General features: G+C 53.7%; 1 protein-coding gene across 2 annotated transcripts in view; it reads left to right on the plus strand.

Moving 5' to 3' along the window:
- Positions 1–3615: 3615 nt before the first annotated feature.
- ICE1 (interactor of little elongation complex ELL subunit 1) overlaps positions 3616–14273 on the plus strand; it is a 57049-nt gene continuing 46391 nt past the window's right edge. For both annotated transcript variants that reach the window (XM_059416850.1, XM_059416851.1), the window contains exon 1: positions 3616–3939. In XM_059416850.1, the coding sequence (XP_059272833.1) occupies positions 3856–3939 (84 nt within the window). In that variant the 5' untranslated portion in view covers positions 3616–3855. The remainder of the gene's footprint in view (positions 3940–14273) is intronic.

Raw genomic sequence — 14273 nt, forward strand, 5'->3', positions numbered from 1 at the left:
CAAGCTGTTACAGCTGCCTGGTGTTCACAAGATACCCCACAAAGGGAGTGATCCCCTATTCCCCTGAAGACAGTCGCACAACTGTGAGTCCTTTAAAACTGCACTTGTTAGTAACCGTCGTGTCGGCTCCGTGCTCTATTGCAAACGATGCTTGTTTTCGGAAATGGATTCTTCTGCTTGCTGAGTGAGCTTAATCTGCCAGGGAGCACCCCCCCCCCCCCCCCGCCCCCAGCTCTGTATCACTTCCAGGGTGGAAGCTGGGCTCTAAGCGAGGGTCCAGGGCCTCTGCTGCCCACAGGGACAGATCACGGCCTAACCCAGGACAGTGAGAAACACTGGAGCAAAGGTAACTTAGGACCACGTGTGGGGGACAGTGAAGGGGCACAGGCACCCTGCAGAGTGCCTCCCCCTGGGACTCGAAGAAGAGAGCAGAAATCTGTTGGAAAAGGCCCTTTGTCTCTAGGACGCAGGGCAAGACTGGCATCTTGTGGCTATATGTCAGCATTACATCTCGGAGCGGAAAATGCATGAACTTCATCGGATACTGTCAAGGAATCGAATCAACTGTTAGAGCCGCCACGGACTTCATAAAGCACACCTAGGGTTTTTTTGTTTTTTTTTTTTTGTTGTTGTTTGTTTTTTTTTTGTAGATTTTATTTATTTATTTGACAGACAGAGATCACAAGTAGTCAGAGAGGCAGGCAGAGAGAGAGGAAGGGAAGCAGGCTCCACGCTGAGCAGAGAGCCCAACGTGGGGCTTGATCCCAGGACCCTGGGATCATGACCTGAGCTGAAGGCAGAGGCTTCAACCTACTGAGCCACTCAGGTGCCCCCACACCTAGGGGTTTTTAAAGGAAATAATGTACATGGTTTATTTTCATTACGGTAAGTGCATCAAATGAAAGAATGCTCTTTATGAAGCAAAATATAGGAACTTCCAGAGAACAAATCGCTTTTCACTTTGAGTTCATATGATGATAATCTATCAGCCATTTCGGTGGAAGCACATGTTAATAAATAATCAGTGTAATTAGCCTTTTAATTATGTTACATTCTAATTTGGAGAAGTGACGGAGCATCTGGGAGGTTGTGAGGCAAGGACTGTGACTTTCAGAGTCAGATTCTCTGAACAGAGGACTGGACTCCACGGCCACAAGGAAGCTCCCACATCAGAAGCCAGAATCTAGACATCCCTCCAGGTCTGGTGACATGGACACAAAAAGGCAACATTTTTCTTGGAAATTTGATAAGAAAAATGATTTAAAAAAAAAAAAGAGCAACACCCCAAAACGAAAACCAAAACCACCTAGTATTTTTTCTGTGAGTAAGGTAAAGATGTGTTTGTTTTCCCAAGTGGATCACGCCATCGATAGCTTGTTATGAACTATATAGCCGATCTTGTGCATTTGGTCCTGTCCTGGTCACCTTTCACTTAAATGACAGCTAATGCTCTGTAAGGGAATACCAACTCAAATAGGCCACTCACTTGAGAATTTAGTCAGGTGTATGGTTCTAAATTCACTGTTCACGGCTCTCTGCCGTGTAGACACTTGCTTGTTTCCATCACAATGACGAACAGGTATGGGAGGAAAAACCCCATTTTCAGGATTCCTCAATGAGTGGCCTGTATCAATTCCCATTATTACCTACGAGGTGTTTTTGTATAGCCTGGAAGAATGAGTTCTACACTAAGATTTTAAGTCATCTCTACACCTAACTTGGGGCTCAAATTCACAACCCTGAGATCAAGAGTCACATGCTCCACTCACAGAGCCAGGCAGGAGCCCAAGTTTTATGTTTTTAGATGGTTCTTTACGAACCAAAAGCTCATGACAAATATGAAGGGCGATCCGTAGTGCCCCCAAAGCCTGAAACGGTTACCATGTGGCCCTTCACAGAGAATTTGCTGACGCTGCCTTACACAAACAAGACTTTTGTTTTTCTGTAAATGCCGTAGGACGGTTTGAGACAGGCAGAAGGAGAAACACACGCACTTTCACTTCTGAGCGAGTGCTTTTTCCTTTTCCCCTTCAATTAGCTGCAGCACACTGGGTCCGCGCTGACGGTCACCGAACAGCCACTGCGCACAGCCCTGCACACGGTTTGAAACGGAAACGGAGAGGTCTTAGCGGACACGAAAGTCACGTTGATCCGAGTCAAAATGTTTTGTTGCCAAAAAGGAAAAAAAAAGAGTGTAGAAAAGGCAGGTGTGAGTAGTCCGGGTGGCGGAGGTCAAACGGGGGCGCCGGAAGGACCCGCTCTGACGGCAGGCGGCGGGGCGCGGGGGACCGTGCGGGGGACCGTGCGGGGGACAGCGCGGGGGACCGTGCGGGGGACCGTGCGGGGGACAGCGCGGGGGACCGTGCGGGGGACCGCGCTCCGCGCAGAGACCGAGGCGGGAAGGCGGCTGAGAGCTCGGCGCGCCGCGACCGCCCGGAGGAACAGGCCGAGGGCCACGCCGCTGTCCCACCGGAGTAACGGAGACAACACACGACACCCAACGCCCTCTTGGGAACCCGTAAATCAACGGAAGTTACTGTGAAGCCCATCTGTCCGGGACGCGCCGCCCGCAGCGGACACCACCGCGCGCGGTGCCCTCCCCGTTCCCCCCCGGCCCGCGGCGGGCTGCGGGTCTCCCCAGGCGCGTCCGCTTCCCGCGGGGCCCGGCTTCGCCCGCGCTCTCGGGGGAAGGGACCCAGGAAAGCGGCTCTGCCCGGCGCCGTCGGAGGCGTCAGGGGCGAGGGGCGCCGCGGTCGGGTCCGGGACGCGGGTCCTCGGGCCGCAGCACGGGCCGCCGCAGGGGCTGCGCTCGGGCAGGGCGCTCGGGGCAGGAGCCGGCGCGGCCCGCACGTCCCTCCACGCGGACGCGCGGACCCCGCGCCACGAACTGGGACTCGGTCGCCAGACGCCGCGAGCCCCGGCCGGGCTCCGCGCGACGCAGCGACCGCGGAGAAGCGCCTCGCGGCGGCGGCGAGAGGGAAAGAGCCCGCTGGAGGAGCGCGTCGGAGCCCGGCCGAACCAGCAGCCGCGGCCCGGACGTCGCACGTTCCCTCCGCAGCCGCGGGAGCCGGGATCCGGCGGCGCTTCGGGCCGCGGCCGGGCCTCCGAGCCCACGAACGGGCCGCCGCCGCGAGCGCGCGGGAACGACGGGCCGCCGTGGCGAGGCGCTCAAGGGCACCCGGCGCGGCCTCAGGGTCGCCCGGGGCGTCCGCCGCGCGGGGCGTCGGGAGCCGTAGTCCCGCGGCTGCTCGGGGAAGCGGCCGGACCCGCACGGAGCGGTTCCCTCCGCTCGCAAACCGCACACCTGCCCGTCCGGGTGCGGGTCCTTCCAGTCTAGCAGGCGCCTGCGTGACGTCATCACGGGCACCGCCCCCTCGCGGAGGGCTTGAGGTGTCTATGGAAAGTCTGTCCCACAGAAGCTGGCAATAAAAGACGAACCGTCTACGCGGCACAAGGAGTGCACTCCGGTGCCTCGGATCGACCTGGCTCTTCTGTGGCGGGCGCCTCTGCCGTCGCCTCGGCCCGAGCCCCTTCCCATGTTGCTCAGGCGTCTCTGCGGGCAGCCCCAGGCCGCGGCGAGGGGCGGGGCGACCAAGGGCGGGGCGGGGTCCCGGCTGAGCGCTGTCGCGTTCGGGGGCCGCGCCGGGTCGCGTTTCTCTCTAGCGCCCGAGGCGGCTCCGTGCGGGAGAGCCTTTCGCCAGCTCCACGGGGACCTCCGTGCACGGATGGACCCGCCCGGGCCCGGCGGGAAGCGGCCTGGCAGGCGGCGGCCCCGGCGGCGTCAGCAGAGGGAGGACGGGGCCGAGGCCGCGGGTCCCTGAGGCGCGCGGGCCCACACGGCCCGGCCTCGGCACCATGATGCCGGGCGAGACCCACTCGGCGGCGCCCGGGACGGCGGCGGACCTCTCGCGGTGTCAGGGCTGCGCCTCCCTGCAGCAGGTGCGGCGCCTTCCGGGCCGCGGGCTCGGAGCAGCGCAGCCGGCCGGCCAGGGCGCGCGGCCGGGGGTCTGGCGGCGCCCGCCCCGCGGCGGAAGCTCCCCTCCTCCCCTGCCCGCTCCCTCCGGCCGCACTGGGGTGGGGGAGCCGCCTCCCTGGTGTATCGCGGCTTGCGGCCCAGGACTCGTGTGCGGGATGCGGGGCGGGGGGCGAGCGAGATCGGGAGGGCCCCTTCCTTCACGTCCCGGTCTCAGGGCTCCCCGGGGCCGCCTTCGCGCGGCGAGTGATGGGCGAAGTGCGAGGGACGCTCCCTCCCGGAGGGGTCAGGTTTTCGACGCTCCGGGCCGCCCTGAGGGATCTTTGCCTGGAGGCGCGACGTGCGGGCTGGCTGGGAGGGTCGTGGGTCAGTTAAAGGCTTGCGGCTACTGGACGTCTCTAGCAGCACAATGGCCTGTTCTCTGCGGTGACAGAAGAGGCGTTCCCGGGGTCCGACTCCCGAGCCCTGTGAGGTCGTGGAAATAGTCCGGGCACTTGTTTCCGAGCAGATCCTCTTCGCTGTCCGATACCGAGAGTTTCTTAGCTTCTAGGGTCAGGGCCTCTAATGGCAAAGTAGGACACGCCCTCCCTCCTAGATTGAATGAAACGATCACCCTTTCTTCCTAGTGTTCTAGACACCAGGGTCACAGTGGGGAGCAAAATAGATGATCTGCTCGTGAAAGTAAGACACGTGTCCAAGTACGACCGTAGAGTATTTTAAATATTCCGAAAATAAAGGAGGAATTGGAATGGTGGTCTTGTCTCGTGGCTGCGTTGGTGGGCAGGACGTTTCTGGGGAGGTGAGATGGGGCGATCTGAATGTCGAGCCGCAGAGATGTGGGGGGCACTTGCTCCGTGCAGGGACTAACAGGTGGGAAGGATAGGAGGGGAAGGAGCAGGGTGCCTTTAAGAAGCGGACCAGTGTCTGGTTGACATGAGCTCGGTGCGGAGGGCAGAGTGGCTGTGGTGAGGAGACCAGAAAGGAATGTAGGCTACAGGCTATCGAGATAAGCTGCCTTTTTTTTTTTTTAAGTGCATTATCTGCGTAGTGATCCCAGATGTTTTAAGTGTTGAGAACACGGGAGAGAGGAAGGGGTTGTGCACTGCATTCTGGATGGAAGGGAAACAGTTAAATCATTGTCTGAGTTGAGCAGCACTGTGGAGGCGTGTGTACCTGCATTTTTATTTTCCCCTTAAAACCCCAGGAGCATGAGTGAAGTTCTCTTGGATCTTGAATAAATTGTATTTATTCTTTGTGCCAGTTTCATCCTAAAAGTATTTATAGGTCACATGCTGTGTTGTAGGCAATGTGATTGTAGCAGCAGGAAAAAAGGCAAACATCCTTGATCTCTTGGAGCTTCAAGGAGGGGGAGCAGACAGATTAAGCAAGTTACATGAGAAGATAATATGGGAGAGAAGAATTAAGCAAAGAGGGTGGAAAGGGCAGATGGGCCAGGAAGGGGTACTGGCCGGTGGGATTCATGTGGGAAGTCCTCGAAAAGCCTTTCTGAGAAGGTTATATTTGAGCCAAGGTGGAGAGAGAAGCAGCTCTGGACATACTTGAGGAGGAGAGCGTCCCATACAGTGGGAAGGTCAGCTCTGGAGGCCTGATGCGGGCGTGCTAGATGTGCTTGGGAAGAGGAGGCGGCCACTGTAGCTGGGGCGGAGTGAATGTAGAGCTCTGGCTCTATTCTGGGCTGCTCTAACAAAAGGGCATAGACTGGTGGCTTCTGGGCAATAGGACTTTATTCCTTAGAGTTCTGTTCACCGGCAAGTCCTAGATCAATGAGGCCTGGGCAGATTTGGTGTCTGAGAGGGCCTGATTCCGCTGTTTACTTGCCCTGTCATCTGGTGGATCATCTCATGGGAAAGCCAAGCTTTGTGAGGTCTTTTTTAAAGGTCACTAATTCCATTCATGGGGCCTCTGCTCTTATGACCTGATCACTTCCCAAAGGTGTCCTAGCATACGAATTTGGGGGGGGGGGGGGGAGGCAGAAAAACAGGTATAGCAGTCAGGAAGTCCGATGACATCAGTAAAAGAAGGGTGGGATTGTGTGGGCCCTCAGACACCATTGCAGGGATTTGGGCTTTTACTCCGAAAGGCTAGTGAGTTGTTGGAGGTGCCTCTGCAGGAGAACAGCTGGCGTCAGTGATGCTTTTCAGTTGTGGATCTGGTCTTTCTCCAAAAGCCTGATCTGCCCATGGCAGTCCTCATCTTCGCTAAAGGTGGCACCTGGCGGGAAACTATAGGTGTCTTCCTTGGTTCCTGTCTTTCTCTAACATCCTGACCACCTCCATGACTCACTCCCTCCTCACTGGTTGCTGCCCGTTCCAGTCCTGGAACCAGTGTGCTCTCTGGCCTGGAGGTTCTGGCTCCAGTCTCCTGAGGACGCCTCCTCTTCCACCCTTGCCGCATTCCTCCTGTTCTCAGAGCAGCAGTGGGAGGAATCCCGTTAAATCCTGCAGTCCAGGGTCTGCAGACTTGTTCTGCGAGGGGCAAGATCCTCAAGATGTAGGGCTTGTGGTGTGCCCATTGTTCATAGGTCATCTACCTGCTTGGACAGGGAACAAGCAGAGCAGGCAGCAGTAAACCGGTGGGCCTAGCTGGGCTCCAGGGGAACTGGATTTACAAAAGCAGACCCTGCCTTTTTCAGATCTCTTGAATACTTGCATTTGGGTTTCTGCTTGAACATCTTTTTAGGGGAAGAGGATGATTTGTTACATGTAGAGTCTCAAATGAATCTTAAATTTTGCAAAGGCAGGCTGAAAAAATAGGTTCGTGGCAGATCATCGAAGATCTTGAATGCTAACCACATTTAAGTTTTATACTTATTTTTCCAGGGTTATGGTGTAGAGACAGATTTTGCACATTAGCACATAAGAGCTGTGTTTTGGGTAAAAATAGCAGGTGGTGGAATACAGGTTGGGTCGGAGGAGGTGCAGCTAGCTCGGAATGGTATTTTCCGAGTGCGCACTGCTGGGGACAGTGGCCTGGGTGGGAAGCTTCCCACGAGTGGGACTAGAGAGCGAAAGGGTTTCGGTGTGAGAAACTACCAAGGGGAGATGGATTTCAGATCTGGGGACGAAAGGATCCAGAGATTAAAACCAGAGTGACCGAGAGCTGTTAGAGGGAAGAGAAGTGGAAACCAAGACAAGAGGTGTTGGAAACGTGGGATTGAAGTTCTGGAATGAGGTCAGAGTTGGCATTTTCCGCTGCTTTCACATTTGCCGTTGGTGGGACCTGGGCCCCCAGAGCGTCTGACGGCCCGCTGAGATGGAGCAGAGGCCTGGGTGGGTTGGCGCGGAGTTCCTTGGGAGAAGTTTTAGGGGGAGAGAGTGTGGTAGGAGCACGGGTGAGCACGTTCGGTCCTTTAGAGAGACTGAGAGCCTTTGTGGCACATGATGAGACGAGGTGCCGTCCTCAGGCGTCATTGAGGGGAATGCTGGCTACTGACGGAAGGTGGCCGAGGAGTGGTGAGAAAAGGAAATCGGGAAGCTCGCTCTCAGGAATGAGGGTGGGGAAGATGGAGAGCGGAGCAGGTGTCCGGCACGGTACATCACCTTAGGACAGGCTGCCGGCTTCCCTCCCTGAGAGACACTTGTGTCCGCGAGCCTGGCGGGCGCCCTGCACGGAGGTGGCCGGCTGGGTGGTTTCACATGGGCACTTCGCACCTACCGGAAATGGGCAGGCAGGCTGCGGGTGTCTCCCCGCTGGAGGTGGTCGCGGCCACACTGGGCTGGTTCGGAACCGCAGCAGGAAGCTGTCTCTTGAGTGGAGCCGTCTCGTCTTCTTGCTGGAACTTTCTCCCTGTCGTCTGTGCATCCGTGTTGTCTTCTTGCTGGAACTTTGTCCCTGCGGTCTGGGCATCCGTGTTGACAAATGGGCGCCATGTCTGCGATGGGTGGCTCCGTTCGAAGGCTTGTGGGTTAGCACCTGTCTGGTAGCCTTTGCTCTGTAGCCCCTCAGTTCACCTCCTGTCTGTGGCCGCTGAGTGATGGGGATGGTGGGTCCCTGAGCTCCAGTCCAAGGTCCCTACGTGTTGCTGGACTTGAGCAGTCCCGTCGGAGCAGCGCGGGTCCTTCCTGCAGGGGCCGTGTGCACTTCCACACTTCTGAAGCTGAGTTGCTTTCAGTCCAGCGGCACAGGCTGTTCTGGTGGAGGAGAGCCCCCTCTTCAGGAGCATCCTCCACTGCAGAGATAAACAGTTTAGCGCTTGGGAACCCTGGTGAGAGAGCGCGCGGTTCTACTGCGGAGCTCATACCATTGCAGTAGATTCAGAATAGGTGGTGTTCGGCTGCCCTCGGTGCAGATTTGAGCCTGTTACTTATTTGAACTTGTGTTGGACTCCCAGTGATATTGCCAGTGGTTTGAACTTGATCATCTGGAACCTAAATCATGATTTCTCTTAGATGCACTGATTTGTAAATGATTATATGACAAAGAAGGCTCACAGAATTGTAATTCATTCAGTGAGTAAACATTTCTTGGGCATCTCTGGGTCTAGGATGCCATGCCTTGTTTTGGAATACGGTCATGAACTAGAGGCTTGGGGCTCGAGATCTAGTCAGGGTGACAGATGGTGAGAAAACTACCCCAGAAGGAGTATATGAAATAAGTACCATGCTGGGGGACACCCAAGGGAGCCTGCGAGCACCTAGCAGGGACAGAGGAAGGCTCTGGAGGAGGTGAATCTGAATTGAGGTCTGTCTGAAGGATGGTCCTTAGTTGAATAAGAGGAAGAGATGGAAGAAACGTGTTGTGGACAGAGGGGCGCCACGTGCAGAGACCGGGGTGGGAGAAGGTAGTTTGTGCTGGAGGAGGCATGATGTATGCGGTCAGGGCAGCTGAAGACCATGCATGTGAGCCTGGGGCCTGCCTTCCCAGGAGGCGGAGCCTCTCACCTGGTTTGGTGGAAAAGTTCCCAGAATGGAGTTGGTGGTGGGGGAGGAGGGGTTCGCAACCTCCTGCCTTGTTCCAGTCCACTCTGCAGAGGATGCCCCATGAGGGTCCTTGAGCACAGCTCGGGAGATACAGAGATACACTCAGCTCTGATGCAGATCGGTGTAGGCTTTACCTAAGAGCAGTGAATAACAAGTTAACAAGTAGGAGGAGGAAATGTCGGTATCAGAGAGGATTCAAGCTGAACAGGGAGCCGGATCGCCCCCAGCAGAGCAATTAATGGCATTGGTGTGATTTTTAAAAATAATTTCTTTTGAAATAACTAAGAACTTACAAGGAAATCACAGAATAGTACCAAACACTCTGGTATTCTCTTCACCCCATTCACCAGGTGTTCAGATGTCTCCTCCTTGGCGGTGTCATTGATAGGCACACACATGCTTGCTTTGCCCCACACGCCGCAGGGTGTGTTTCCCGCAATCTGAACACCTTCCAACGGGATGAGCCTTCAGTCCTTCAGTCCGGACATGAACGTCGGTGCCGCTCCGTGCCCTCCCCCCGGCCCTGCGGGCATTGCTTGTGGGCCCAGGAATCCCGCCTGCCTTGCTGGTTCCAGGTCTGGTTGGGCATGTGTGTCGTAGAGCACGGTCGCGTCTGTTCAGCCGCCTCCAACAGACTTTCTCTGCCTTTCACGTACCTGAAAGCTTGAAGAGCACATTCTTGTATTCTCCTTGGGGAGGTGTGGAGACACTGGGAGGTCACGCTGTATCAGGTGTTCCCAGACCCACTCCCAGTTTCAGTGTCGTCCTGCTCTCCAAATGGCTGATTATAGTGAGAGCGTACAAAGCTACATCCGCCAGGAGAAAAGGCCATGGGCTGGGACCCTGAGGAAGCCCAGTGAGGGTGAGTGGACTCACTGAAGTTCTCCAGTAGTGCGCTGTGACATGGCGCAGTGTCTCTTGGGCACTGGTCCCATATGCCTACCTAGAACTTACCCAAATTCCAGGCTCCCAGAAGGAAAGCAAGTTTCAGCATAAAGCACATCATGTAGTTAAGCACAGGGAACCTCTCTTAGCATTGGAAGAATGGTGGGAAACCTCTAGAAATCCAAGTTCCCAGACACCACCAAGGGCCCACCTTCCTAGCAGGCCTTTCCAGGGACAGTATCTCAGACCTGCTGTGTTAACTCTGCATGTACACCTTAGTGGTTGAGGGAGTGCTCTGGCCACCTGGTTAGTAGAGGCCAGAGATGCAGCCGAACGTTTACACGGGGCACAGGAGAGCCATCACAAATAAGAATCCTCCGGCCTATGATGTTAGTGTTGAGGTTGACTTTGGCAGTGTGCTTGTCCTGTTACCACCTGTATTTATCAGCTGCGTATCTGCACACTGTGCTGACTCCTTTAGTATTGCCATTTTCCCAAGCGTGCTGGCATCCCCTCTCCCCACCTCTGCCCCATGAAACCTGGCTTGCCCCTTGGCCAAGGTTATCCTGCTGCCCCCTCCTCGCCCTGTGTGCTCAGCCACTGTGTGGATTCCACTTCTCTGAGAAGGGAGGGAACAGAAACATAGCCTGGATTTCTTTTCCCCAAGTGCTAAAATGTTCACAGCGACATTCTGGAGGATATTGTGTGGATAAAATTAAAAGAGTATGCTTTAGAAAAGGAGCAAATGGGGAATGGGAAGTCATAGAACGTGCTGCTCTGGGAATTGTATTAGCTGCATAAAGTGCAGCTTGAGGGACCAAGCCAGAAGCCAGAGAAAGAAGAAAGATAGATGGTGGTTAGGGGAGACGACTGGGAGGAAGCCTGAGCATTGGAGGAGGCGTTCCAGAAGAGCAAGACCACCGGGGGAGAAACAGCAGTCAGGGGAAGCACATCGCTTTGAGCTCTCCCGGGGGGGTGCACCCTGCACCTTGCTTCCTCCCAGAGGCTGGACGGCAGTGGGGTGCAGGGTATCCCCATAAACGGACACAGGCTGCTGAGACCCAGCCTGCTGCACTCTGACGCTTCCGAGATACTTTAGAAATGGTTGCAGCCCTGGTAAATAGCATTTGGACCAGAATGGAGAAGAACAAGAGACTGTGTTGTTAGGGTGCTGTGGTATCTGCCCGAATTTGAGCTCTGAGGAAAAAGTCAGGACCTGGAATTCTGTAGGAAGCTGAGACTCCGTCTGTCCTCTGTCTCCGGTTTTTCCTGTGTCATGCTTTGTGGTCTTAAATTCCTCTCTTTATCGAATATACGTGAACACAGTTCAGAGAGGTAGCTAGATGTGCAAGACGTGTGAAGCCAGCCGGCAGTTCCCTGCTGCACCTCTCCCCTTCCGCTTTGACCTGCACTGTGTGTTCTGTGATGAGCTCTAGTATCGTGAAATAATAGCCTTGTATTGCTACTTCTTGTTTTTTAGTGTAGGGCATATTCGATTTCTGCCTTTGGAAGGTGCAGACTGAACTCCCCTTCCACTCTGTACCCCACCACCTGAGCATCCCTGCTGTTACCTCCACCCCCGTCTTCTTAGCCTGCATAGGGTTCTGCTTAAGCTATTACTCAGAGTGGATGTTATCACTGTGTGTTATTCAGAGCTATACTCTGGAGTAAATTGTGATTGTTTTTCCTTTCCCGTGTGTTTTCTGGTTTCCCCTGATGGATGATGATATCCTTGATTCAATTGCTTATCTCCATAATGTTAAGGACTATTTACCATATGCTACGAACTGGGTTAAACCCTTTCTGGGGCTTATCCTGTGTACTCCCTAGAGCTGGCCCACTCGGCCCCTCCCAGCGTGTCAGTCCACTTATCTCTAGACTTGGAAAGGGTCCTGAGGCAGGGGGAGGCTAAACAAATTTGCCCAAGGTTCCCTCAGCCAGAAAGAGGTGGGACAGGAATTTGCATCCCGCTGTGTGGGACTCTGGAGTCCGGTTTCTGGAATGTTTCTTGCATAGCACTTATCGGTGCGGACGGCATCTGGAGGCACGGTGGAGAAAAGGAGGCCCACTAGCCACTGGAAGAAGGATGGGGGGAGGGATCACTGGTACTTACACAATCATGATGTAAGTGCATGGTCAGTTTTACTTGGAATTCTCTGCCAGTTAGGTAGAAATGTCCTCTTACTGCTTTCATGCCACCAGGTATTCTAGCGCTTTCTTAAGGGAAAAAAATTCCCTCCTGAGCCTTTGTATCTGCTGAATTCTGGGGCGCAGCTCCCTTCCTGGATTCCCCTTACCTCTCTTTTGGATGCTGCGTCATCTTCTCTGGGTTGACTTCCATGCTTTTGGTGGGTCGTGTTTGCATCCTTTAGTACCTCCCTAAGTAAGGATGTCTGGGAAGTCAATTTGTAGGAATTCTGCAGATTTAAAAATGTCCGTTTTACTCTCGCAATCGATTGTAGCTTGTACGGATTTTATCCTGGAATTCACTTTCCTTCAAATCGTAAAGACTCGTTTTCTAGGTCCTAGATGGTTGCTGAAGGCCTGAACCCCTCTGATTCCCAGATTCTTTGTATAGGATGTTTTGGTTTTATTTTTCTCTTGGGATTTCTGTAGGGTCTTTGCTTGTCTCTGATGCTCTGAAATTTGGTGCTGATGTTCTATGGTTTGGATGCTATTTCTGTTTATGTGCTGGGACCTTTCGGTTTGGAAACTTCTGGCTTCAGTTCTGAGATTTGAAGAATATCACAGTTTCTTTGACTGTCTTTTCTCTTACTTTCTTTTTGGAACTCATATTGTTGGGCATGTGAGGATCTCACACCAGTACACCTGTTTTTATTTGTCCTTGTTCTTTCTCATGTCTGTGTTTTGCGTTATTTGGAGGAACTTTGTTTTTTTTAATCATCAAATCTTTTGAGGCTTTTATTTTTCTTCCTTGTCTTTAATTTAGGTCTGCAGTTTTAGATATAATTCACATAAAATTCATCCTTTTCATGTGTACAATTCCGTGGGTTTTAGTGCAGTCACAGTTATGCAACTCTGTCCCCATTTTGTAATTGTCAGACACGTTCCTCTACATCGCCCTCACGGTGCCCCTGCCAGGAGCCCTCTGAGGCAGTAGGAGTCGTTCCCTGTCTCCCTCACTCCCAGTCTCTGGCAGCCACTAGTCTACTTCTGTCTTTGGATTTGCCTGGTGCGGACAGTTCTTATGAATGGACTCGTGTGGCATGGAGCCTCTTGTGACCGGCCCCTTGCATGTAGCGCGGCGCTGTCCAGGTTCGTCCCTGTCGATGCAGGGGTCATTCGTTAGTTTCCATTGCCAAGTAATCACGTGGTATGGCTGTGTGATCTCTCATTTACTCCTTCATCATTTGGTGCACCTTTAGCGTATTTCTGCTTTTTGGCCAGTGTGGCTAATGCTCTGAGTCACAGAGTTCAAGTTCGGCATGGATGTGTGTTTTCGGTTCTCCTGGGCAGGGTCCTTGGAGTGGAATTGCTGGATGACGTGGTGAACTGTGTCGGACATTCGAAGAAGTTACCAGACTGCTGTGCGCTGCGGCCAGTCCACGCCAGCCTCGGTCGGGCACAGAATCCAAGGCCCACTTCTCCACGTCTTCATGGATGCTTGTCATCTGCCATTTTGGTTTCAGCCATCCTCGGGGTGTGGATATTTTTAATTTTTAAGAGCTTTTAAAAAAAATTTCTAGGAACTCTGTATATCCCTTTCAGAAATATTGTTGCTTTGTGAATATAACATTTATCTCTAACCATATTACTTTTTGAAGTTTTCTTCTCGGTTTTTGTTTACTCCAAGTTGCTTTCTCTTGTTCTGGTCTCACTTTGGTGTTACAGGTTTTTCTCTGATACGTGGAAGTCCATGATTGTTCCTATTAAAACTGTTGGCTAATATGTTGACTGGAAATGCTGAGTGTGTGGGGCTTCTGAAGTCTGAGCTTCGTTGCAGAAGGTCTGGTGGGCCGTTTATTGGAAGGATATCCCGGCAGTGTTGGTTAGATGTCCTCAGAGAAAGCACTTTCTGTCTCGTGCCTAGAGGGCAAAGGATTGGCTGCCACTGCCCCTGTCTGGGAGCGAAATGGGGACAAGCAGGTGGTCAGGGTCAGGTTAGCGTGCACAGGGTTGCCTCGTCCCTTTGATTTTGGCACAGTGGTCACAGTATCCCAGTCAGAGAATTCTTTAAACAGCAGACCTTTTGCTGGATGGTGGGGTGGCAGAGAAGTGGGAGTTTGAGGATTTAACTCCTCTAAGGGAGCTTGCCACCAGTCCTGTTAGTGCTGCCCCTGCCTCCTGTCTCAGAGCAGCCCAGGGTCACAGACTCTCCCCTCTTCCCACCTCTCCCACTTTCTGTAGCCTGTTAAGTCAGTATCTTGAATCTGCTTTCCAGTTTCCATTTGTGTTTTAGTCGGCTTTCATCTTTGTGGGTTTTGCCTTTGGGGAAAAAGTTTCCTGGCTTCAGT

This window comes from Mustela nigripes, chromosome 12 (genome assembly GCF_022355385.1).
Source record: "Mustela nigripes isolate SB6536 chromosome 12, MUSNIG.SB6536, whole genome shotgun sequence".
NCBI classification, from domain to species: Eukaryota; Metazoa; Chordata; class Mammalia; order Carnivora; family Mustelidae; genus Mustela; species Mustela nigripes.